The 26940-nt window shown below is 40.0% G+C and overlaps 1 protein-coding gene across 2 annotated transcripts in view; it reads left to right on the top strand.

Annotated features, from left to right (window-relative positions):
- Window positions 1–25433, top strand: part of LOC113014090 (uncharacterized) — a 31165-nt gene extending 5732 nt beyond the window's left edge. The window contains exons 2-10 of one of the 2 annotated variants that reach the window (XM_026155388.1): window positions 580–639; window positions 1051–1071; window positions 1247–1522; window positions 2456–2543; window positions 3088–3314; window positions 5959–6246; window positions 7471–7649; window positions 10117–10141; window positions 16376–16443. In XM_026155388.1, the coding sequence (XP_026011173.1) occupies window positions 594–639; window positions 1051–1071; window positions 1247–1522; window positions 2456–2543; window positions 3088–3314; window positions 5959–6246; window positions 7471–7649; window positions 10117–10141; window positions 16376–16386 (1161 nt within the window). In that variant the 5' untranslated portion in view covers window positions 580–593 and the 3' untranslated portion in view covers window positions 16387–16443. Of the gene's footprint in view, window positions 1–579; window positions 640–1050; window positions 1072–1246; window positions 1523–2455; window positions 2544–3087; window positions 3315–5958; window positions 6247–7470; window positions 7650–10116; window positions 10142–16375; window positions 16469–18987 lie in introns of those variants that run through there. The other variant, XM_026155387.1, reaches the window with a different exon arrangement.
- Window positions 25434–26940: the final 1507 nt, after the last annotated feature.

Consider the following 26940-nt stretch of genomic DNA (forward strand, 5'->3'; position numbering starts at 1 on the left):
CTACTTTGTCTTCATTTACTCTTCATCTTTTTTCTCCTCTTGATTCCTCCCCTCGTCCTCCGTTGCAGTTTGTGATCCTGTGTCGTGAGTGGAAAGCCGATTATCTCCCAGCACCACGGGAGACACGAGGAGCCGCTGTTCAGCTCGCGCAGCACAACATCACGTTTTTGTCTTGAAGACACTTTATCTATAAAACTTGACTTAATAATATATTTGACTTTGCAACAGCACTATAGGTTTTCTTGCCAAAGAGTGTTGGCGGAAGTCTACTCTTAGATATTTACCGAGCTAATTTGCGAAAAGCTCCTCAATGCCGCACAACGGTGTAGAGAATTTAGGGGTGGGCGGGGTTGGGTGCTTCTCCTCAACTTGAGGACAAAAATTGAAGTTGGCATGCTTCTACCTTAGCGAGGTGTTTCTAAATTAAACACAGAAGCTAACAAATATATCTTGTCAAATAAAATTACCATATGGGAAATGTTGCTTTTTTTAAAAACCTGGAGCCACGATCCTGCTATAAAAAGCCTTTTTTAATTTGTTTTGTATTGTCTGTGGGTTTCTCTTCTCTTTTGTGTACAGATCAACTGTTCAAGATGAAAGTAATCGGCGCCGCAGTGCTCAGCGTCCTGTTCAGCACGGGTAAGCAAGAACATAATCAGTCACCAGGGAGAGAGTTTAGATAGATGAACTGTTGAAACAGACTTCCTGCAAAACCACATTTGTTTTAACTGGGTGATTAGCATGGATGCTGTGAAAGCCTCACCAAATAAGCTAAAACACATTGTGATCTAGTTAATTTCCACTTATTTCCTTTCATTTCGCCTGTAATGAAGAATCTGGCTCTTTGCTTTTGCATCCAGTCTATTGTTAGCTGTCATTATTGGCGGCATTTACATTTCAAATGCTTTAATGCTTTCTGCGGAAGCTGTGTGGTTTTTCACTTGGAACAAAGGAAATGATTTAAAGGTTTTTGTATAATCCAGCAGACTAAAAAAAGATGCACATTAAAATAAACTCATTTTAAACTAATCTTTTGTTGTTTTCCCACAGTCCTGCCAGTATCTGCAAAAGGTAAAAATGGTTGTTTGGATGTTAATGCACGCCTGAGAACGCTCTTTGAGGATTATTATATTATATACATGACAAAGACAGAGTGTTTGTGCTTTCAGGTTAAAGCCAAGTATAAAAACTAACAAAAAGAGTAATTCAACATATCTAATAAAAACATCTTGATTGCTTCTACCAGTAAAAACAGAACACAGGACAGCTTTCTTTGGCGAGGACGTCCACATCGATGTCCCACGCGGGAATGGCAGCGAGGTCATCTTTAAATCTGCGACCAGCGAGTCCTACGACATGCCGCTGATCACAGCGGGGAAAGTGGTGAATCACAACATTTCCTATTCCAACACTTTGGGCTACCTGGTGCTGGAAGACGTGCAGGAGCAGAACGAGGGCACGTACATCATCAAGGACACAAACAATCCGAACACTGAAAGGCACTTCAAACTCATCGTCAAGGGTAAGCCTCCCTCTGTCTTCTTCATGTGCTTTAAGTTAGATTTTTTTAAATGTGGTTTGGAAACAGGAAAAACGCTGGACACAAGAGATACGAAATATGAAAGAGACATTCTGTGCAGGCCGGCAGTATAACCGTGAAAGAAATTATAAATGTCCTCTATGATCGGTCTTAATTTTTAAATTTCACTTGTCTTACAGCAAAGATTGTTCAACTCAAACACACAAAGAAGACCAGGTTTTACTTGCAGGAAGCCAGAAAATACAAATTAGTCACCATCTTAAAAGGAAACGCAACACGTCATGTTAGATGACTCAAAAGTGCTTTGAGGCATCTCATTTTTAAAAATGTGCTTTGTAAATAAAAGTGACTTTACTTGACATAAGCTTGATAAGATACACACTGTGCTTTACGTACATGAAGATACAGGACCCATGTTGACAATAGTGCAGAAGAGAGGCGAGAAGAGAGCGCTGACAGGGTGGAGTGAAGGGTGAAGACGAGTGTCAGGAGTGATTATGACTAAAGGATAGCAGCAAGAGTGAAGATGATAGCGAGAGGTGGTGTGTTTGCTGGGTTTTGTTTGGAGCTGACAAAAAGACAAAAGCCAGAGGTGGAGGTGGCACAGATGGAGATCAGTGGAACAGCTCAGGTTAAGCAGGTGGAGACAAAGTCAGAGAAACAAGAGATGGTTTGTACACGTGCAGAAGTCAGATAGTAGATATGCTGGACAGACGATGGTAAAGATGGAGCTGCCAGGCAGGAGGAAAAGAGGAAGATGACACCGAGCATTCATGGATGTAGTGAAGGAGGACATGAGAGGGTTGGGCTCACTGAGATTTCTCCTGAGAGTTTAATATTTACACTGAGGTGACTTTTGCCACAACATGACAAATTTCTCATCTTTGACTGTTTGTTCTGTGTGTCGATGATCAGACTGCGCTTTGGAGCAAATTGTCAAATACGGAGAAACCTACTACATCCATCTTAGCAACATTAAAGGACCCATCACCCTGGAGTTCAGGTATGGTCATCAGAGTGAATCAGTACCAAAGCTGGAATCATTTTCTTTACAGATTGTTTGAATGTTTTGAATGTGTGATGAGAAGATCCTGGAAATGGTTAAAAACAAAAGCCATAAAATCTAGAAAAAGGGAACACAAAGCAGAAATCTAGAGATAACAGATGGGTGGGTGACAAAGGCCAAAGGGCTGTATACACAGAGGACTGATCACACATTAGGAAACAGGTGGGAACATCCAGGGAAACATTAAGTAAAAGCACAGAAGACATACAAAGAAAAACAGTTACCAAAAATAAACCAGAAAGACACACATGACAGAGAGAGGGGACGACTAGAAACACACAAAGGAATAACAATAAAACACATACAGAGGCTGCTCTCCAGCTCCTTCTGTGTTACATCTATTGCGTGTTGAAATAAGCCAGAAATGAATTAATAAAGAGAAGAAGAAACAGGGCAGTTAACATCTCTGGGAACATCCTTAATCGCAGTCACTGTGTTACTTTATCTGTTCTGTATTATTCTGATTTTTCACAATTTTTAGGCCCAGTCCGTCTCAACTTAATCAGTCAGAGACGCAGTACACAACCGAGCCTCCACCTGTGGTGCTGTACGACCAGACGGGTGTGTTGGCAGAAGAATACATGAAACGCCTCAGCGTGTCGGAGAAGCGTGTGGTGCTGCACTCGGTCAGGATGACAGATGAAGGCAGCTTTACAGTAAAAGACAGCGAGGGCAAAGTCAAGATTCGGACCTGCCTGAATGTCAGAGGTAAGTGAAGATCTGAGCTTTACAGCATCCTGTCGGCTTTAATCGATCACTCGGTGTTAAAGTGAGTCATTCTGTGTGCGTGCAGATGCTTTGTGCCTCTGACTTCCTGTCAGTCAGTAGCTCTTTTCTTTGTATTTTACTTAAATTCTACCACAGCTCTTGTTTATTTTCCCCGAACGTATTTACACTTCATGTATTATTTTTTCTGCTTGGCCCACCTGCAGTGACTCTGCCCCCAACTGGGGTTTGTGTGTGTAGTTCTTAACCACACAAGCCTAAGGCTACACTTATAAAATTTTGCCTGAGGAGAAAAAAATCCAATTTAGTCAATAAAATAAAGTGTCAGGTAAAAATAAGTAACCTTGGGCTCTATGCAAGAAAAAAACTGTTGATGCACAGTAAGGCTAATTTTAAATATTGTTAGTTCAGAGTGTGATTTGAAATAGAGATTATAAAGTTTTTGCAATATTTTTCTACCTAATCAAAAGTGACAAAAAAGCCACGAGACAATCATTCAGCTGGTGTTACTGAACCTGCTTTTAATCAAGTCTTAACTTCAGCTCTTCTGATATGTTCCTGAGGAAATAAAAAGCACTCAATCCTGTGTTTACTGCAGTCACAGTAGTAACAGATGGCCTCCTCAGTTATTGTGTTGTGATTGGCAGTCTCCAATTTTCTCTTAATAAATATGTCCTGGAACCAGAAAAAGGGTCTCTAGAGGTTAAGTAGCTGAGTAGCTCGATGTGCCTGTCATTTATTAAAGCCTCCATAGTTTTTAATAAGTGATTTGCTTTTTGTGCTTTTCAGGTTTTCCTAGATTTTCGCTAAATGGTCATGTTGGCTGAGTGCCACTGTCTTAAAATCCTTAATCTCAGAAAAAAGGTTAAACCCACCTATAGGGATTCTGAGTTCAATCAAAAACACATTTACTTTGGTGAAGGTTACAGAGCCAAAATATTACAACTGAAGACTGATAAATATCACTGAAATTAAAACACCGCTGAGTTTCTACAGCAACACAAGAGCTTCTGTGAGGCTGGTCTTTGAGCTAAATGCCAACATTTGCATACTTTCATGCAGATAATGTAGTTATGTACCATTTTAATTAACTAGTATTATAACAATATACGGCTAAGCCTCGTGGGAGACTTTATTATGAGTAATATAGATGTTCTTTTTCATAACTGTGTGGTTTTGTGTTTCAATGTCATGAGTAATTTATCTCATTGGGAGGATGAATGTCCACCAAATTTCATTAACCAAACTCATTAACCTCTAATCAGTTCATCCCATGTTTCAGTCCAGCCTCAGTGCAGCAGACTCATTGAATGAATGATTGATATGTTGCTTCATACTCAATAGTTTCTCCGTGCTCCACCAAGTCAGAGTGGGGTCCTTCCTGCCCACTGCTGTTTGTCGGGGGTGTGAAAGGGAACTGAAACGCAGGACTCACAGACACAAAATAATAAAGTGAAAACAAATTTTTTTATTTGGAGGAATGTCATAGTTCATAAATGAGGCTCAAAATGCAAAACAGATGTTCAACACACTCAATTGCAGGAACCTAAGAGGGAAAATTAACAGTTGCTGATACAAAGGACGAAGGGAAACTGGGGCTATATAAACACAGACACTGAGGGTTAATCAGGGAGTTAGACACAGCTGAGCCTCAAAGCACAGGTGAAAGTAATCAGGAGAACGACACAAGTGAAGTAAAACTAAATTTAAAACACAACTAACAAACTAAAACAGAAAGGAACTAAACTGGGAAACTGAAGACACAACAGTAAACTCAAAATGAGAAGTCAACAAAAGAAGAACCCGAGGAAACTAATACTTTTGTACGAGCAGTAACTGTAACTAAACGTAAGAAACAAAAAGATAATGTAAGACATAAAGACTCAAACAGAAAACCAAACAGATATTAATCTCTGGCTCTCTGCCACTGCATGTCTTTTATCCTGTCTTCCTTCTCTCATCCCATGCAGCAGATGGCCACGCCCCTCCCTGAGCCTGGTTCTACCGGAGGTTTCTTCCTATTAAAAGGGAGTTTTTCCTTCCCGCTGTCGCCAAAGTGCTTGCTCGTAGGGGGTCATCGTTGTTTTTTTCTCTGTACGTATTACTGTAAGGTCTGCCTTACTGTAATAGGTACAGCGCCTTGAGGCGACTGTTGTTGTGATTTGGTGCTGTATAAATAAAATTGAATTTAATTTAACTGAATATTGTTTAATAAGATTTTAAAAAGTCCAAAAGACATACAACCCTGGGTCTCACTGGCCTAAAGATAATCTGGGAAAACATCCCTGTTTTATTATTATTAAACATTTCCACATGTTTACATGTAATTTTCACCAGTGCAGCACAATGGTCTGTTTTAAAGACAACTATTTTGCTGACCCCTTGTCTTGGGTTAGGACAGCAGGGCATCCACAGACCCCCACTAATGCAGGCTGGCTTAGAATCATATGATTACGTTTGTGGTGACACATTTATATCCTGTGTTTATGCTATTGTGGTGAGCAGCATCAGATTTAAGTTTTATATTTGCTGCATTTAGAAAAATTAGTCTTCCAACAGGTTAAATCAAGTTTAAATTTCTCTGAACACACACACAGAACTATGTGTGTTCTTTGGTCTGCCACAGATCACCTGTATTTCAAGCACCTCGCTTATGGAGACAACTTCAACATGCAGCTCCACCTGCCCTACTCCAGCGTCAACGTCGTCTTCAAGCCCAAATCAGACAGTCGGGGCCGAGCCATCGTGGACGAGGGGGTTGTGGTGACGCCGATGGACCCGCTGCTGGAGGGCAGGGTGAACGTGGAGGGTTCACATCTCACCTTGAAGAAGGTCCAAGTGTCTGACTCGGGCGTCTTCAGTGTGACAGACCTGGCTGGGCATCTTGTAGCTGCTGTCTACATAGATGTAGCCCGTAAGTGAAAAAACACATTTAAATGAACAACATGCTCTGTATTGCTGTTGGCTAACAAGCATAATAAACTAATTAGCATAATTTTTGTATTGTAAAAATGCAAATAAAGACACAGAGAGGGCTGCTAGCATGTTTGCAAGTCAGTGTAATACAACATGAACTACATGAACAAAGGCTGGAAGCAAAGAGAGACAGAGCACCGGGCTTACCATCAAACTTTTATCGTATTCAAACTCACGCTGAGAAGTTGGAGCATCAGAATCAATACAGAGAGAGGAAAGTGCCTCTGACTGATAAATGAAGGACAAATGATGCCTGAAATCATTTCCAGCTTTTTTGCAGCTAATGGGACCGTAGATTACAAAAGAACCTCGTGTTGTATTAAATAAGACTTGAAGCTAGCATTTCAAATCAAAAACTCATTAGGAAAGTGTTTGCTGAGTCATAGATGAACTGAGCTGTGAGATAGTTTCCTCAGCCAGAGGAGTCGCCCCCTGCTGGAAATGAAAAAAGCATTTTTTTCTGCATTTTTTGCAGCTTAGCATTTCAGGTCCAGAGGCTACATACAGCTGTTATACATTCATTTCTGATTTTCCCTTTTTTAAAGAGCAGACACTGAAGCTGGTCTTTCTGTGTCACAGTGTAGTCATAAATATTAATAATTTAAGCAATAACATGCTGAAGGATGTACAACACTGCAGGCTGCTGACATTTATGTGCCTGCGTGCCCTCGATGTATTTCTATTTTTATATAAAGTGTAATACAAAGGGAGTCAGAAGAGCAGAAACCAATGAATAATAAATAAATTAGTGACATTTTACTTTAATACTTCCAGTTTAACATTTGTGAGTAATATTTATAAATATAATAAATGCAAGTGGATAAGAGCACCTTAAATCCCCACATCGGATCGTTTAATTCCTGCTGAGGAGAAAACGCATGATATTTATCATGGCTCTGCAATTGTGTTTTTCTGTATTATAGTTCACGATGTTAAATGCTTATTTATTTCTTATCAGTTTTATGCGGGCGATGTTGCCGGCACATGTGCACGGATGACTGACGTGTTAACAGCAGAAAATGATGAGATTTAAAGGAGGCAGAGATGAAAGCTGATATCTGTTCTTTCAGGGTTTTGAAGCATCATTCCTGTTGTCACAGAAGACTCATTATTACTCGCCATGGTTGTTTTTTCCTTACCCGTCCTCGTCTGTCTCGCTCAGCTTATAAGCTGCCTCCCCTGACTCTGGCCATCCTCGCGCTGCTGGGCCTGGTTGCCCTCATGCTGCTGGCGTGCCTGCTGTCCTGCATCTATAAAGTACATAAGAGGAACGAGAAGAACAAGAAGTTGACGCTTATTGCTCAGCAGGCTGGCAAGAGTGACGGCGAGGCTTTCAGACAGGTAACCCCCATCTTTAGTTCTTTATTTCTCTTGGTGGTGTAAAAGAAAGTGAGCAGCAGGACAGTGATGTCTGTGATGGGAGGGAGAGGCAGACGGTCCTGCTCCTGCTGTGGGAGTGAAGATGGTCAGCTGGTCAGCTTCCTCCCCTCCAGTGCTGCACCAGGCAAACATGTTCACACCCAAATTAAACAGATCACCGTTGCTGAGGACGACTCAGTGGAATTGAACTACAAAGGAACATTCCCAAAACTGATATCCAGGGATGCTGACACAGACAAAAGGACCCCGAATTTAAATAACATAGAAAAAAACATGCACACCTTTTTTATAAACATAAATACACATACACACAAAAACTAGTTTTGATAAATTAAGACATACATAAAGACATCGGACCATGTATACATATGATTTTGGAGCAAGTAGCAAGTCAAGCCTGATACTGCAAAACTGTGATTTTTACTTCCATTTCTTGTTATCATACGATTCTTATTCTTATTCACTGATGAATTCTGGGTACTACACACAGCTGTAGCTTACATACTTACCGACCTCTGCCAGAGTCCTTTGCTCTGAACTGCACAGTTGCAGAAGTGAGACCAGCGAATCCACATCTCCTTTTCTCCACCTCTTCTTCTTCAAATGATTTTTTAATTGCTTCATTAATAGCTCGAGGTGCAAAGAGTGACTTTTATATGTTAATGATGAATTTATTGCTAAAGACCAGAACCAAAATGAGGCTTGTGCATGTGCATAACATTTCATAATGACTAAGAATGTAAAAGAGCACAGATGCCTTTATAAATATGCTTTTCTGCTGTGGGCATTCACACAGTTTTATTTGTGAGTCTGCACAGAGTTTTATGCCTCTGGGCTGTGGTATTTTTTTAGAGACTGCACTGTGCAGGATACTCATGATTAGTTTCATTTTAATAATTAAAAAAAAAAGACAAATCCATAATAAATGTCTCTTAATTGGAGCAGAAATTGTTTAGAACCCACCAGGTAAAAAAACTTGATTTTCAGTTGATTTGTTCATGATTTATAGTAATTTAGTGCCATTAATCAGCCTTTAGAGAGTCTGTGTTGTTTTTAAAAAGTAGTTATAACACAAAGCCTTTTTGAGCTGTGGTTATTATTTTGTTTCTCATTCTTGAAATGTCAATTTTGAATAAAATATATTTTAATTATGCTGAGCCTGCAGAGACAAAAACAAACTGGTGACTGTTTTCCAATCAGCTCTTTAAAATCCTCGTTTTCTTTGATTCACCTGCTCATTACCGGCTGATCAACTGACGGATTGGATGATTTAGAAGAGTTGACAGTTAACCCCGGCTGCTCACCCGGCGTCCCCAGGAGGCGGTTTGTTAACCAAGTGAATTTATGGATTCCCATTAAAACCCCATTACACACCAAACAGATGACTCGCCTATAGAAAGCACCTAAACATCACGCTCAGAAATTGATCGCTGTGCCGAGGGGACGCCGGTTCGATATGAGCAACCAAACTGTTTGAGGAAAATGTTCAGATCAATTTTATGAGCATTTAATAGAAAAGGCAGTGAATGCTTAAATCAGTCTGCCTGATAAATGAAGAAATAAGAATTCAGTCTTTTGATGTAATTAAAAATAGTTGGCAGGGATAATCGTTCAGCTTCAAACTAATTTAGACAGAAAATAACAGTTTTTCACTGTTTTAACTAAAAGCTGACTGTGAGGTCATTAAAACTAGTAGAGCGTTAACACTTTGCTGCCCAGAATCCCCATTAAATGATCCTTTACACCGATTGGACCAATTAAAAACCTGCTGCAGGCAGATGGCTCACTCATTGTAAACAAACCAGCTACAGCCACAGAGACTGATGGCCCTGCAGATCCTATTAGAGGATACCAAATGTTTACAATAACAATATGTCACATTAATTACTTAATGGAAAGGCTAAATTCACAGTTGTGTCACGATGGATGGATAATTAATGTTTCGGATTTTGCATTTTAAGCTGGATTCTCATCAAAAATCTAAATGTTTTATGGCTTAATCTTAGCGCTGCTTCACATTTCAGTTACTTTTTTTATTTGTAGATTAGGTGACATGTCTTTAGCCCATGTAGGCGGGGTTTTTTTGCATTTACTGCACGATCCCCAATCCACAAATACATTTTAGCTTTACTAACCAATGACAATGTGACAAAAATAAAAATATGAGGTATCTTCCAGTCATCACAGAAACATAAATGCACGCACTGGTTTTTATGCTCTCTGTGTTTTTTAAAATATTTAAGATGTTAGATTGAAAACTGTTATGGTGCATTAATGTTGTTTATCTTGCTTCAGCTTCATGAGTGTTTAGTGAATTGAAAGTATGAGCGTGAATAGAGGCCTTCATGCTCTCAGCTGGATGTCTCTGATTTCTTGGCCCGGCTAACGCTGATGCATGTGCGTTGCGTTTTCTCCCTCTTACTTTAAGGAGCCTCACACGGAGCCTCTTCTTGGTGAGAGAATTGCGTTCTGGCCTCTTTTACTGCTGCTCCCCCTTCTTCGTTTTGGTGTCTGAACAGATGTGTTGCTTTTGTGGCAAATAAGTTCCTTGATCAACTGGCTTTTGTGCGACCCGACCATTGGTGACAGTTTCAAAAACGATGTGTTCAGTGTGTTTGAGATTGTATGAAGCCATTAAAGATATTGAGCACTGGCACACTCGATAAATCCTGGACACGAGAGAAACTGCTATCAATCCTAATGAACAAGCAGAGGTTGATCGAAGACCTAATTTGACAAAAAGTCGATAAATTACCGTAAGTGGATCTGGCTCTACGACTTGGAACAAACTGTTTCTGTGATCCTTGCAGACTTTCAGCAGTCATGTGACTGAGCTGCATCCTTTTTAATTCACTTTATAAGGTTATTATGTGGATGGAGTTTGATTGGTCTACATTAATGGGGTAAAGAATGCAATATTCCACAGTGGTCGTACAAAATTAGGCAGTTCCTCTGTTTTTACTGTCAAAAAATGAGATTTGAATTAGGAAAATCAGTTTAGATGTTATATCTTATTCAGGTTTCACAGCTCAGCCAACTTTAGGAATTGTCTTGCAGGATTTCAGTCACAGTTTTGAGCCAGGTCGGGGTGCAAACACCAGAAAGGCCCATTTTAACAAGTCATTTAATCCATTATTAAGTCTCAAGTTTTTTAAAACAAGTAATAATCTCAGTTGATGAAGAGGAGGGCTGTTTCTGCTTGGCTCCATCTGAGTTTGGGAACAACAGAAACAGCTTTACTTGCTTTAACAAAAAAAAACTTTGATTTTTTTAAAGTTTCCCTCCACTCAGAAATTTTATTTTCACTAGTGGCTCTGCCTCCAGTGTTCAAAGTTTGTCTGGAAATATAACTTTAAGGTGTTCAAGCAGGAATGATGATGCTACACTAGAAGTTAGCTGTGGTTCAATAGATGACTTTCACTAGCATGATGTGGAAACTTGAGGTTTGATTTGCACATATATTGAAAATAACCCTTCAGTGGTGTATAGGAGACACCTTATAGGCCAAAAGTATTACAATTTTGAAGCGGAAGACATTTGCGTATTCATAAATTCAGGATTTCCCATTAAGACGGAGGGCGACTATGTCATTTTAGGCATTTCCAGGAGGCTAATTAACCTTTTTTTAAGGGAAAAACTCGGACTCGAATCATTCTTTTAAACAGAGTCTGCACACATGTCTGGAGGGGATCTTTAAACTTCAGTATAGTGATTGAATGACCTGTTGAGATGGCTTTAACCTCCTCAATATTGGCGTAACTTCAGCTGGGAATTTCTAACTTTGAGAAAGTCACGCTGATATCACGTGTGGCGCTTTGGTTCCAGCATCAGTGAAATATTCCCGCTCCTTCCCTCCGCTTCTTCTCTCCCCCACTGCTGGTAAAACCTCAGAGCACTGCAGTTACTCATAAACAGTGTGGTTATGATAACTGCTCATACTGAAGCTTCACTGCTAGTGTAAAACCCAGCCAGCTAAGCGTGCACACGTTTCTTCTTCTTCGGTGGTGTTTTATAGTGTGGCGTGAATCACAAGGTAAATATGCAGTGTAATATTTGTGGGTGTACGTGCTGTTTGTGTGTTTTAGTTGCTAACAGAAAGGCAGTGTTGAAGAGTTGTGTGCATTGTATGTGTATTTTGTTTGTTTGTTGTTGTGTAGAGAATTTTACCTGTGCAGCCAAACAGCCCAGAAAGTGTGTGTGTGTGTGTCAGTTGTTTCCTTTTAATGTGTGCGTGTTTATCTGCATTCAGTGTTATGTGTTCATTTTTCTCGAGTGATGCAAAGTAATAAATTAAAATGTGACATGATGTGAGACACCCCCCATTTATTTGCTGCTTTTACATTTACTCCTTAATGACACCAGTCATGAAAAATGAGTCTATCACTTGATGCCTGGTCGTTATTCTTCCAGTTGCTTACCGTACATTATTCACAAGTAAGTTTCTTATTTTCACATTAAACTGTTGTTATAATTTGGCTTTGACTTTTGTTTTTCATTATAAAATATTAAATAATCCATAACACTTCTTACTAATAGAGCTCGGTCTTATACATACATTTTCTTAACTGCTCTGGTCTGTGGGCGGCTGGAGCTGATCCCAGCTGTCACAGAAGTTTTTTTTTTAAACTTTATGGTAAATGGCCTGTATTTGTATAGCGCCTTACTAGTCCCCAAGGACCCCAAAGCGCTTTACACATCCAGTCATCCACCCATTCACACACTGTTGATGGCAAGCTACATTGTAGCCACAGCTGCCCTGAGGCGCACTGACAGAGGTGAGGCTGGCGGACACTGGCGCCACCGGGCCCTCTGACCACCACCAGTAGGCAACGGGTGAAGCGTCTTGCCCAAGGACACAATGTCCAAGCCGGGGCTCGAACCGGCAAACTTCCGATTAAAAGGCGAACTCCCAACTCTTGAACCACGATCGCCCAATATTTATATTTTTACGTAGTGAAAATGGAGGCTGCTCATAAAGGTAACCCAGTAGCTCTAACACATAAATCAAACCAAAAAGTGACAGAAAAGGTTAAATGAAAGAGTTCTTTCTATCCCCTCAACTCCTTCTGGAGACCCTGCCTTGGTGCTGTCTCCTGCCTCTCTCCTGATGCAGTTTTTTTCTTATAATTCCCTGTGCATCGGAAAAATCTCAACAATCATATTTGCCCTGGTTAAAAGTTCAATAAAAAATGGATTCCTGTATCAGGATGTGACAAGCTGTAAATTAGAAAGTGTTTTCAAAGAGACACAAAACTGCAATACAGTGAAAAAGTCTGTAATTTTCCAGGTCACAAGTAAATCAAGTTAAGCATGTGTTTGTGTGCTTATTGGGTAATCTATCAGGTTTGTAAAGTGATCTGATTTAAAGTCTTATTAAAAAACATTGTTTTATTGTGTAACATTCTGCTCATTTATTTATGTATAACAAGTTTAAAAATGGTTAAATGCTGTGTTCTGGATCCTGTCGGGGGAATTCCTCCTTAGAAAGAAAGAAAGAAATCTTACAAGCGTGAATCAGGTCAAGACTTTTCCTTTATCACATATTTTACATGCACAGGAAATGTGATTGTAACAGGATTTCACACAAAAAACCACAGCTGTGATTCTCGGTCTTTCTACAGTCTTACTCCTCTTTATAAGTTCAGGCTATGCCTCGAAGCCAAGCTCCTAAAGGGATTAACTCTCCCCTGGTTTTAACAGATAAATAGGCTGCTGGCCTGAACCCTCCATTTTCCAAGAAACAAATTATGTGGAACATTCAATTATGATTTATTATCTAACATCTAACAATCCTTCCAAGAAATGTTCTCATGTAAAACTGTTTCAAGTCTCAATTTAGGCTTAAAACAGTAAAGTTATGCATTACAAGAACATAGGTTTTCTAAAAATATGCTACATATTACAAAAACTCACTCTCTTTATGAAGCAATATGTAATTTCAACTAGAATATGTTGGACACTTTTTTCATCCAAATTGGGGAAACTCGTTTCCCTCCAATTCAAAAAACAAGAAATAGTTTCGACGCTGTTCACAGTTACAACTTAAAGCTGCAAAAAGTCATTTGAGACTTTACAGATTTAAGGCGCTATGGAGCAATATCACTTCTTAAAGTGTTAATTAAAAAAATCTGTCAGCTGCTTGGACAAAAGCTCTGAAGTTGCTCACCAAAGATGGCTAAAAATACCGCGTCATGGATGCTTTTCAAAATAAAAAAACATCCTTAATTTAGCCTTAATTAAGTTTCCATCAAAGGGTGATTCTTCTCACTCTGTTTATTTTAACTACATTTACACTACAGTCACTGTTACAGCTCACTACTGTTAAATAAATATCAGCTGCTGTTGCTTCAGTTTTAATCAGGACGTTAAAAATTTGAGTTGCTTTTGAGTTTGGATTTCTTTGCTTTCCTTGTGTTTGACGTTTTTGATTTTTGTGATTGTGTTGTTGTGTTTGTGGTTTATGACTTGATGATGTTATCGGTATTTCCCTGCTCTTTCCTTTCCCTCAGTTTTGTCTGTGTCTTCAAGCCTTCTGGGTTTCCCTCTGCCTCGTTCATTCAAGTTTAGAATATTATTTCAAAGTTTTAGCGTTAGTTTTTTATTTTCTATTTATCTTCACCTGTATCTTATCTCTGTACTTATATAGTCGTGCCCTCCCTTTAGTCTTTATCTCAGCCCCTCTCCCCTGATGTGCTCTCCTGGCCGTCCTGCATTTATTTCCCTGCACCTTTTCTAACAAATATTTACCAATAAAACACATCCTGACCTGTGATTATTTCAATTTTTCATGATTACTGATGATTGTGGGAGAAATGTTAAAGCAGCAGAGCCTTCCAGCCCTCACTGTATTTGTCTCTGTGCGGTTACTTTTTCTGAGTGTATGTTTGTGAGTCCTAACGTTTTGTTTGTGATCACCAGTGATGTACTGTACATTTGTGTTAATCTCTAATGTGTGTTAAAGCTGTGGTGTTGTGTGTGAGCTTGATGTGTGTTTGCGTGTTGACAGCCGAGGTTGAGATGACAGCAGGCGGCCTCGCTGTTATGGATTTTCTTGTAGCTGTTAGATCTCAGACGTGCGTGAGAGGATGTCAGCAACCTTTCGAGACTTAACCCAAGAGACCGACATGAAGCTCAGATCAATCACGCCTGACTCATCACCTCACCTGACCGCTTGTCTCATCCTTTGCATTTTATTACATCCATCTCACCGTCCTGCTCTCCTCTCTACATCTTCACTATCTGCTGATTATTTCTTCCACTTTAAGTCTCTTCTGTCACATTTACTGACGTTTATCTTACTCCTGCTTGCTGTCTGTCAAATACCATGTTTATCTTTCCAGCCCCCTCCTCCCCCTCTATTTGTACTACTTCTTTGCTTCCCTCGCTGGTAAAAAGACATCAGATATGGAACTTCTTGCTAACATATCAGCTGCATTTATTCAAAAAAAGTTAAAAAAAAGTCAAAGTTTTCATCCTTTTTATGTTTAGCGGATATTTTAAAGGAATTTTTTTTTAAATTTTGTAAACTGGAGACAAGCAGTGTGCTCCTTCAATCATTTACCCTTCAAACACCACAGAACAAACAACAGTAAATTTCTATGCATGATAAAAAAGTTCTGCGAGTCCAACCATAACAGTAACTTTTAAAGCAATAAAATTTCTTTATACTCTTGAAGGTCATGTTCTCATACATTTCTAAACTGTTTCGATGAACCATGAATTCCTCGAGTCACACTGTGCCACGTCACGTCATTGCTGACACACAGCGCAATAAAAAGGTGGAAATGTTTAGTCCTCCATGTTTAGCCCGCCCATTGCTCTTGGCAGATTTGGCTTTTTGCAGCTTTGCATCCGTCTCCCAGATTTTATTAGAAGAGATACGGTGCACACTATAAAACCACAAGTTGAAGTGATCAGAACAGGTGTTCCTGTGGGAGCTGAAAAAATAAGCAAAAGAGTACCAGCTTTACCAGAAAGACTACCTTGAAGTGGATGCCAACCAAGTTTTAATCAAGTATGATTTTATTTAATTAATAAAGGATCTTGAAGTTAATCTTTTTTATCTGCACAGCCTCCTCAGCAGGATTCTCTCTCTAAGCACAAAGTCAGTCGTTTGCTTAATGCCGACTGTAATCCACACCGTTCCCTGTCTGTGTCCTTATCCCTCCACTGTGCTGACTAATGGACAGTTTATTTAAAATGCACAGACCTCTCCTGTTTACGCCTTCACACTTTTCTTGTACACATCTCCACTCATCCCGATTTTTCTTGCTTTACCTTCTTTTTTAGCACATCCATCTGGCTCTTTCTTGTCCTTTTTAAAACTTTCAGAGTGCACCTTGAGTCCATCTACTGTATCTTCAATCTGCCCCCATGCTGTCTTCCCTGCAGTTGAAGTGAATAGGCACTTGTGAAATATTGTAACTCCCCCCTGGGCTCTGTTTCCTCTCAACCTCCATCCCTGACATGAAGACAAAGAAGTGCTCTCTGTCATGTCACACAAGGATCCTTTTTAATCTGTTTAGGAGCTTTCTGTGCAGTTAAATGTAGCCTGTGTATGTGTGTCATTGTCCTGTAGTAACGTAAAACATGTATGATGAAACGATGTGTAAACAGCTGCTGTTGAGGGTCGATTTTTACATGCATCCTGCATGTTTGTATGTGTCTTTCTGTGTGTGTGTCTGCAGGTGGTTCGTGAGGCTTACAGCAGGTTCACCGAGGAATCGCTGACACAGTCGATGTGTGATAAACCCATGGAGAGCACAGAGGTCACCATCAAGGTCAGTGGTGGAAACAAAAAGCCATTAAAATGCAAAAACATGTTAAAATGATAAATAAAACATAGCAGAAATTAAAAGATCACAGCTTCAAACTTGGTTTTTTAGCTGCAAATTCATAGATATTTTAATAACCATGCATCAACATAGTAACACATAATCTGAAAGACAGATGAAGAGAAAGATAATTCACATCTTGGCTTTCAATGGGCAAGTTTGTTGCACAGCTGAGCTTTATTCACTCTCATGGTTCTTACGTGCTCATAAAACTGTACAATCCCCACGACCAGCTGGAGAACTTTGTGGCGTGTTAACTTTTTAACTTTCGTATTCAAAGTTTGAGCTATATTAGATTTTATAGACCAACACTATAAAAAATATATATATGAGACATTTAACATGATGGTCTGTGGATGTGAAGCAAGCAGTCAGCCATCTGTGCAGTGCACAAGTGTAAGGATTAGCTGCTAAGGAATTGCTCTGCATTCCTGGGTATAGCCTGCAGCTGTGCAGTGGTCATTGGTTGTGGCTGCCAGTGATGATTACATCGACCCTGAGTATCTCGGGCCTTTTCTGCTCTGACAGTGTTTCCAGATTTTCCTGGGATGCAGCTGTATGGCTGGCAGAGAGGTACAGGTTGGAGCAGCTGATCTTTGTCTCGTCACATTTTCACCAAGTTCAGACGTGGTGCTCTCAGGGTCATGTAAGGCTGCAGCAACAGTTCAGACCTGCACGCCGGCATCTGGCATGCAAATAAACTGGCCTGGAGCAGCTTTGTCATTTGCAGCATGATGACACTGATCACAGTGTTGTGCACACACTGATTATTTGTATTTTTGAGACCACTGGCATAATAATGTAGTAAACTGAACCTTTTCTAAGGAGTTGAAGTGAGCGTATTTGTACTCGGTAAACAAATTACGGCCCTGCCATTGACTAAAATCAACAGAAACCAACAACTACTCAAGTTTGTGTTATGTAAGGGTTTAAAATTATATGCTGAGAAATGGATTAAAACAAAGATGGAGAACATATTCAAATATTCATGATATAAAACTCATGTTGCTTTTTTGACTAGTGTAAACCTAAAACTAGATGCATTTTTGTTCAGCTAATAAAGGATAATAAGAATACTGGTGTGTAGCCAGATGAATAAGCATTTTTGGGCTCCAGCTTCTTATCTTTGTGCGATGTTGTTTGGTCCTGGCGTGAAAATCAGGCTAATAGGTCAACAGAAGAAGAGTTTCACCATCAGCTTGTATAGGTTACATAATTGTTAGTGATAAGAGCTGTAGATACAAGAACAATTAGAGCAATATCGTCTGAGACTGAAGTCTTGATCTTGATTATGAGAACAATCTGAAGCTTAATAATGTCCAACACCTGGTGTACTTTTGGAAAAGTTTGCGCTCAAAGTAATATATTAATCAAAAAAAGATTAAAAAAGATTTAAAGACAGAAACATCATTGCCCATCTTTGTGTTTGAGATTGCTCAGAAACTACCTGCTATAAAATGTCACCTCAGTGCCAAGAGTAATTAAAATGCAATCGACCTTACACGCTGCACTCGGCAGTGGAACAAATTAGACTCAAGTTTATAACTGCAATAAAGGAGTAAAGAAAGTGAAGTGGTCAAGGTTCAGGGAGTCCTTTAAAACGGTTGATTCAAGCTCCCGCAGGAATTCTTGCTCTCCAACGTGGAATATCACAATAAAACTACAGTTCTTTTCTAAATTTGTTGTTTCAAAAATCAACGCAGCAGCATCTGGATAAAATTTAAATTAAATTTAGTCTATTGTTACAAACATGTCTTACAGTTAATGTTAAATTGAGTTTTGTTGTCTTACATCAACATGCATGTGACAACAGAGAGCTTTGAATCTCAGGAACAACAACAATGAAAATGTGATTTCTACATTTAACACTGAAAGCAGGTGTAGCCCACATCTTACAGGCCAAACATTTAGTATAACTCTGATTTGATCTATTCGGGTGTTTTCTTTATCATTTTGCTGCACCTCTTTGTTTGTGTCCATGTAACATAAGAGTAGGGATGGCTGCAGGAGATGGTGAGGTAAGTCTATAAATACGGTTGGAGAAATGTACATAAATTATTCACTTTTTTCCTCTGACCTAAATTTTAACCACTTGTTTTTCTTCCGTTCTTCGATCCTATATCACCTCCTTCCTTCGTCTCCTACGCCCTGTTGGGGGTATCTGTTTTGTACTCGCTTCGACTCCTGCTTCTTTTGTCTTTTCATCTCAGCCCTCTGTCCCTGTATAATATTTTCCTCTTTACCCTTCTACCTGGCTTTCTTTTGCTTTATCGCCTCTCTACTTTCTAGTTGTTGTTTTTTTCAACTTTACTTTGTCTTACTTTCATCTTTTGTTGGGTCCTACTTTCTCCTCTTTTACTCTTCTTTTCCTCCTTTATCTTTCCTTTCATCTTACTTTGCATCCTAACTCTTCTGAATTGTATATTTATCTTGCCTTTCATCTTCTTCTGCCTCTTTTTATGCAGGGCCTCGAGGTGTCCAAACCAGGCCGCTACCACACTCTCAACTCAGATAACTTTTTGGAGATGAGTGACTCCGGAGTCGAGTTCACCAGCTCTGGCCTCCCACTGGACAGCGACACAGATGCTGCGATGACCTACGCTTCCCACAAGCCCCTGCTGAATGCCGCTTCCCCTCCAGCCATCTCTGAAGGATCGCACTCCGAGGGCTTGGAGGCCACTGTGGTCCCTGATGGCGACCTCAGCGCTAGCCAAACCCCTGACTCTGCCTTGAGCCCCATCTCTAATCCTCACTCGCTCGCAGCTGCGACCCCTGATGGAAGCCTCCGTGGTGCTGCATCGCCGGGAACCGCCTCCAGAGGCACTGCTGAGTCAGATACGGCCAAGTCGGAGGGAGGAGCTGAGAGTGGAGAAGGTGAGCAGAAGGAGGAAACGGCCCAGAGCACCTGAGAGGAAGTACCAGGGTGTATTTTTTTTTAAGCTCACCTCTCCCAACATATCCACAGTCGTCTGGCAGGAACTTATCATATCTCACACCATCAAGTCCTTCGTCACTGCATTTGAAGCAACATCACAGACAAACGTTAAAGCCTGGATCCAGATGTCTAGTCTAGCCTAGAAGAAAATAACTAAAGCAGCAGATGCTCAAAACGCACAATGCAAAATTTAAAGCTGTATCAAAAGCAGCTCCGTGCATCTGGAAAATGCATGCATTTAAATTAAACATTAGAGTAGCTATCATAGTTCAGATCTACAGGACATTGCTGACATTAGAGTAGACTGCATGCCTGCTAAAGAAGCATAGGGTCACAAAAGAAGCTGTGATGACACGAAAAGGGTAAAAAACATTCATCACTTTTAGGGAAACGGCTGAAGGGGATCAAATGATTATGATTCCTGTGAAAACTGGTCAAAAAAAGGCGACAGCAGTGTGACAGTTTGACAGGTAGAGCCAGCGCGCGTCAAGGAATCAGACATTATTTTCTAGGACCAAGCCTACTAATGACAATAACAGCAGAGAGCGTCTCCCTTTCCAATGGCGAATCTCAATGCGTTGCCTCTGACAGCACTTTTGTCTGCTCTCACTGCATCAGACAAACACAGTGATGATTGCATTTCAGCCCACCCACACGCAGCCTCTCTATTATTAACAGTACAAGCATGTCGGAGAGCGCCTCCACATCTCTGACAAAAGTGCTTGTTCCAGCAGTCATTTACCCAGAGAAAAATCTACTCGAGGTATTATTTCTCAAAAACCTGCAAAGTGAAACAAGCTAGATTAGATTGAGTACCCTACTACTAGATGGCTGTTTCCCTTTCTCTTATATCCAGTGTGTCAAATCTGCCAAATTCAAGGCATCATCTGGAGAAAACCGCCTAAACGTCCACTTCATCTCACTCGCACTAATGATAAAAGCTAAAAAAAAGAGGGGAAAAACAACTAACTGCAGAAACTGTCCTCATCTGTTTTACCCACCCAAGGGAGTTGTCACAAGCCCTGTCAGAGGAAAATAAAATCCAGAGACTAGCGTTCAACACGTCTGGGGCTTTTGGAACGGCTCCTGAGAACGTAATTGGATTCTCGGTCTCTTTGCAGACGGACCAATTCACGGACACCGTCGAGTGAGGAGCGGTGATAAAAGAGACGACAGAGATGGAACAGTGTTCTATTCGGCGAACAGATAAATGACTTGCATGATTTAAAGCCCCCTATTTTCATCTCAGCCCCAATCCATCTCACGGTGCTCCAATTATTGTAGCCCGGTTGTTTGCCAAAATGAAGTGAGTGGAAAGGCACAGTTTGGATCAGTCTGCGATAACGATGCAGCCCGCAGCCTCAACAGAAGGAGACTGAATAAGTCGTGAGAAGTGTAAATGTGTGTGTGTGTGGAGGGGGTGGTTCGTGTAAACCGAAACAACATTATTAGACACTCAGTGCTTCGTATGGAGGAATGAGTCAATTCAACCCATTAAAAACAGGAAATTAAAAAGAGGAGAAGATACAAATCACAAATTAAGAGTTAAACTTGTTGCTTATGCTTTATGAATCCCAACTTATCACATAATTCACTATATGATAGTCCAGTGTTGTTGACTTAGCTGTTACAATGTTACAATGTTACAAAGGCATCGCTCAAAATCTGTTCAATCACTGAAGTAAGAGCAATATTTAAGTTTAAGTGCTGCACGGCCACCTTTCATCCATTCAAGGGCATTCGAATTGTGAAATCGTGCTGCAGATTTGAGCTTAAAAAGTGTGATTTTAAAAAGAGGCCACAGAATGGGCTGGAGATGTAGTCAAATCTCTTTTAAATTACATCCTTGAATAAAATCAGCTTTTTCTTCTTCTTTTGAAGGGGCTTCTTTTCACATGAGGAGGTTTGGTAAATTAGCGGTCACTTAAGAGCAATCAAAACATTTTGTGGGAGAACACACACAGACGCTACAGGTGAGAAATGGAATAAGTGACGGCAGATAAAAAGTTTTTTAAAAGAAGCATGAACAGAGTCAATTAGATTAAGCTCTCTCCATCCTAACAACTGCTTCTGACTAATTGGTTCCCCTTCCTCGCTGTGAAAGGAGCTCGTGGGCTAATCCAGGTCACTGGAAGCTGATTTACACCGCAGTACGAGGCATCTCACGGCGCTGACGAAACGGCGTCCAGGCATGTCCTGTCCTCCGCAGGGCCTGACAGTCCGTGATACCACCAGGGTTGTGTCACGGAAACATCAGGCACACGCTCCACCCTCTGAATCACACCCGAACCACGCTTATCTTCATCATCGAGTCCACATTTCGATATCACTATTATGGCTGCCATTGACAGCTGTTAGCAGTACGGCTACCTCATGCTGTAACCGAATCAATGTCAACTGGAAAAGAGAGATTTACGATCCAAACCTCCCAGGGTGACTAATAGCGGTCAGACAGGTGCAGATAATCGATGCCTGGCAAAGAAAAGCACAAAATTTAACAAGTAATCCCTTTTTAAATGTTAAAAAGGGTCCATACTGTATTTAAAAAGGGTAAAAGATAAGAAGCAGCTATTGTAAATACAGTAAGGTGATTAGCAAACACATAGACTTTTTATTAGCTCGTTCCCTTCTTATTCAGGAAAACTTAGTTTGAGTTGCGTATTTCAGTGTCATGTGTTTACAATGACTTGTGTGCCCTACATTAATGTGACTGAATGATTTTATATGGCTGTTTTCTATGGATGTGCTTTTGCTCATGTGTAAACTGAGGGGCTTCCAAAACTCTTGTTAGGTGAGCAAATTGATGGTCAGTGGAGTTTCAATTAATTCTAAAGCAATATTAGTATTATAGCACTTACACATTACTATCACCCACAGGAAAGAGGAATCAGGCGTAGCACATCCTAACATGATCATGTTCACTTAGGTATCCTTTTTTCACAGTTGTAAATATACAGATATGTGATCTGCATGTGTATAGTGTGAAAATACTAACATATTTCTTACTGCAAGGCTTATGCAAGATTTTATACTATTAAAAAGCTGCATTTATCCTTTAACCACACATCGACAGTAAGCAGAAAACTATGCCTTTAGCTGGGAAGACTCGTAGCTCATGCCATGTTTGTGTGTTTGGGCCTCGGTCGTGATCTGTGAAGTCCTTTCATCAAAGCTGATGTCAGCAGAGACTCTGCCGCCTCTGGGGTGCAAAGCATCAAGAGCGCTGTTGATTTAACCTCGCACTGCCTCCGAGACCGGGGCAGGAATGTCGGATTCACATAAAGTTCCAGAAATCCAACCAAATGCAGGCCAGTAGGATATAGTTACAGGATAATAAATTGATGATATGTAAAGAAACGCATCTGTTTCTCATAAATACGCGCACGCTTCTTTGGTTTCTTGCCCAAATTTGTAACTCCAGGAAAGTCCCAGGTGATTCTGGTCGTGCCTGAAATCATTCACTCATTCGTTACAAGCTGATGCCTGTAAAGGAAGTTCTGTGTAGACAGCTGTCTGTGATCAAACCTTCTAATATCAGTCAGGTGACTCTCTGCTGCTGTCACAGAGTTAAAACATAACAGCATCAGCTTAATAAACTGGCAGTATTTTGGGTATTAATGCTGATTTTCTCAGTGTCATAAACAGAACATTTTACCTTTCAGCACAGCGTGCGATGGCATCTTTTGTAGTAGTTGTACTTACACTATTTAGTAGAGCATTGTGGTATATTTTAAGTGCACGATAGGGAAAAAGGATACCAGACACTTAGACGTAGCATATATATTCACTATATATACACAATTCACTATATTCATATATATGGAGAGAGAGAGACATAAAATTGTGAATGATTTCTGATGCATCGTTTGCTTGCATGTTTTATATAATTATTAACTAGTAGCAGAGTTGGGATTTTTTTCTAAGTTACAGAGTGTCTGAAGGTTTGTGATAAGGTAACATGAAGTGCATCCTGTACCAAGGCCAGGGCTTATCAACTTTAAAGCATCAGATACACGTTCCTCTTGTGATCATGCTGCACGTAACCACCAAGATTCAGATAATTCAGCCTGTTAATTTACAGGCTAACCTTCCTTAGAGACAGCTTAAGCCATTTATCTGGCATCTGCAAAGCTAGCAGCTAGATGGAAACGATGCATCTTAACTAGGATGCTGTTCTTGTCGTGCTGCCAGACGTGTTGCAGTTTTACTGTGGCACAAGAAACATAATTAGCTTATTATTCAAAATGTTGCTGTATGCTAAGTCGAATTTTTTAAAAAAGCTCCATTTAACCACAGCGGGGTATATCTGCTGCACAGGCTGCCAAGATATTCAGCAGATATATGGAGTCCTTTGTGGAGCCCCAGATACTGCTCAAGACAAATATCTGCCTGCTATGCTTACTGTTCGGTCTGAGCTGTTATGAAGTTATCACATCAGAATATCTGAGATGCATTCATCAGGAAGATTTAACATTTACGTGCAGATATTTCAGATCCTGGTTGACGTTTTATTTTGTGTACTTCAATTTTGAGAGCAGCATACTTTCTCAAATGCGTTTTACTTCATAAAGATGAAAGGTTTCAGATCGAACATGCATCGTAAAGCCTCTTTTGGAGGGCACTTTGTGCTTGGCAGGGTGAAAGGACACCGCCCTCCTTTGGATCGCAGCCTGTGCCTGCTGGAATAATAAAACTTTAGGTTCAGGCAATCACGGCTGACATAGGCTTTATGAAAGGATTTCACTTGCTGTCATTCATCCTCAGTCTGATGTTTTCTCTTTCATTACACATCTGAGCTGCTATTCACAAAGCCTCTCAGAACAGAAGTGTTGATCCGTGTGTGGGTAGGGGGAGATTTAATAAAATGTTCTTTCAGTTCTGGTAGATTCGCTCTCCTTTTAATCTACTATTCTCTGTAAATCCAAAGAATGTAATAAAAAAAAACACGAAATGATGTCTGCAGTGTGGCAGTGCGCTAATACCTCTGATCATAACAGAAATACGCTCTCGCACGAAATATCCACACTACTGTTCACTGCAGCTTCTGACTCTCACATCAATTAAATTTAATTCACTCCAGTTCAAATCAGTGGCTTTTGTGATTGAATTTAGTCTCATCTCTGATTCATGACGGATAATTGGAGAAACTAATTGGAAAGCACTTATCACTCCGTCACTCTGAGTGCAATATTTTACCACGCTAATGTTGCCGGTAATCTTTTGGACAAACTGATCCCGGTTCGGCAGCACTTTGGCTCTGAGCAGCATTGTGAATTATTCAGAAATGCGGTGTACCATTTTCTGCTTGAAATCTGTTTTGTAGTCAAACTTCTGACCTATCGCGAGCCTCCCAGCACCTGCGGATGTTTTTCATGTAAGAAAAGGTTAATAAATGTACGTATGAAAAAAAATCATATAATAAATGTCTTTACTTTGAAATAAATGTACTTGATCTCAGAGGAGAGAAGTGGATATGCTTAAAAACTCACCTCCTTTGAATGAATGACTTTCATTGTCTGGGCTTTTTATAGCATCACATTGAGCACCAAAAAACTAGTCTATCTGTGCTTAGTATTTCTCCTTACTCTGATATTATAGCCTATACCTGCTGTCCGAGTATACCTAAGAGTTAGTGTAACTGCAGCATGCCGACCAGTAGATTGCTTGTGGGACAGCAGACGTGACCTAATATTGATAATAATAATGTGAACTGCACTTTTCTGTACAGCCGGCCACCAGAGTTCACTGTGAACTCGTGGCTGTTGTTTCCCATGATCCTCCTTAACCTTACAAAACAAAGTCACCTTTCACTGCAGGGATTCAGCTGCGAGTGTGAGTTGAGGATGAATATCAGTGCTTTTTCACATGTACTTTTCTGCCATATGTTCATAAAATTGATTTTCCTTCAGAAGTGGATGTTTGTTGCATTTATTAACACCCAGTATGAAATAAATGATAAACGTGTGAAATATTGAAGAATTTTGCCTTTATTTGATTTAGTCTTGAAATGTGTTTTTATCATATTTAACTTTTTCATTTTTGTTTTTGACAAAAATAAAATGGCATGCATTAAAATGAGATTGCCTTTGATCTGGTGTTCTCCTTTAACACACAGCTGAATGTGCATAGACTGAAATTCTTAATTGTCAAGTTGATGTCTATTTCAAATCTGAAATGCATGATCTGACTCTAAGTGGCATTAAAATTTGTATTACAGATGTTTAGTTTATGTGACTGGATATTACACTGATACTGGGTGCACCTTGCATCATGCCCGGTCTGTTTATTAAGTCTATCTGTGCGTTCATCTCCTTGGCTTAAAAGGATCAGGTAGTCAGGGTGGTTCTTGAAGCTTAACTGGATCCTCCTTGTTGTTTTAGCCCATCAGAAGTATTGTCATTGTCGATATTACCGTAGCTTTTTCTGCAAAAACACATCTCTAATGTTTTATTTAGGACTGTGTTTGAAGTTGTTTTTTTTTAGCGTGCTGGGATCGTTTCACTTTCTCTTTCAGTTTGATCGCCCCGTGATCTTTTGTCTCCGTGGACTTTACACTAAAAGCTAGAAGGTGACTGTTTTTTATCAGCTGATTTGAAAGTGAAGTGTCTCTCTTTATGCTGAGCAGTGGGGTTAAACGGAGAAAGTAATTGAATGGCAAGCCTCTAATGTCTGATGCAAAACAGTCTTTAAGCAGGTTAACTTTTTTAGCCTGCATTTTGGAGGAAAATGTGAGAAATATGCAGGTTGTGCTGAGTTCTGACTAATTTTGTGAAGAAAAAACACTGAAACATAGAAATCTGTGTTAATATTGTGAGTCTAGGTCACAGGAAGTGAGACAGAACGATTCAAGGAGACATGATTGTACCTGTTTGAATGATACCAGGAATTCTGGTCCGATTGCTTTCCTCTTTTTTCTCTTTTCTGATGAACATCTTGCTTTAATTTGAAAAACAAATCAGGTCTTTCAGGTCTCACATGTAGTCATTGACTCTAACAATACTTCAGTGTACTGCCATAAACAAGCCTGGTTTGCTTGAAGGAACAACAACATGTGCTTATTTGGATTACCTTTGAGACCTTTTGGCATAATGGCACATACTTTTGTAAAGCTCCTTTTTTTTCTGTAATGAATGAATAATTCCAATTAAATGAATTTTCAACCCAGAGCGAATCACGAGATTTATATTTTTGTCTCGCTGCTTTTTAGGTACTCTTTCCGTTTCCTTCATTCAACTCAAGTATTTTTCATTTGAACTTCAATAAAGGATTAGCACGCATTTCCAAAACATATCAGGAAAGCCACATTATATATAAATGGTTTTAATCTGTAAAAGAAGGTAACTACTTTCCCGAGAAAGCACAGAGCACATTTTGAATTCTTTAAGTTCACCTAAATATACCCAGAAGTAATAGGAAGTAGTGATGAAAGCACTCCAGTTGATTGTGCAGTGCTTGCCTGTAGGCATCGGTGCCGCTTAAGTCC

The sequence above is a fragment of the Astatotilapia calliptera genome, chromosome 22 (genome assembly GCF_900246225.1).
Source record: "Astatotilapia calliptera chromosome 22, fAstCal1.2, whole genome shotgun sequence".
Classification (NCBI taxonomy): Eukaryota; Metazoa; Chordata; class Actinopteri; order Cichliformes; family Cichlidae; genus Astatotilapia; species Astatotilapia calliptera.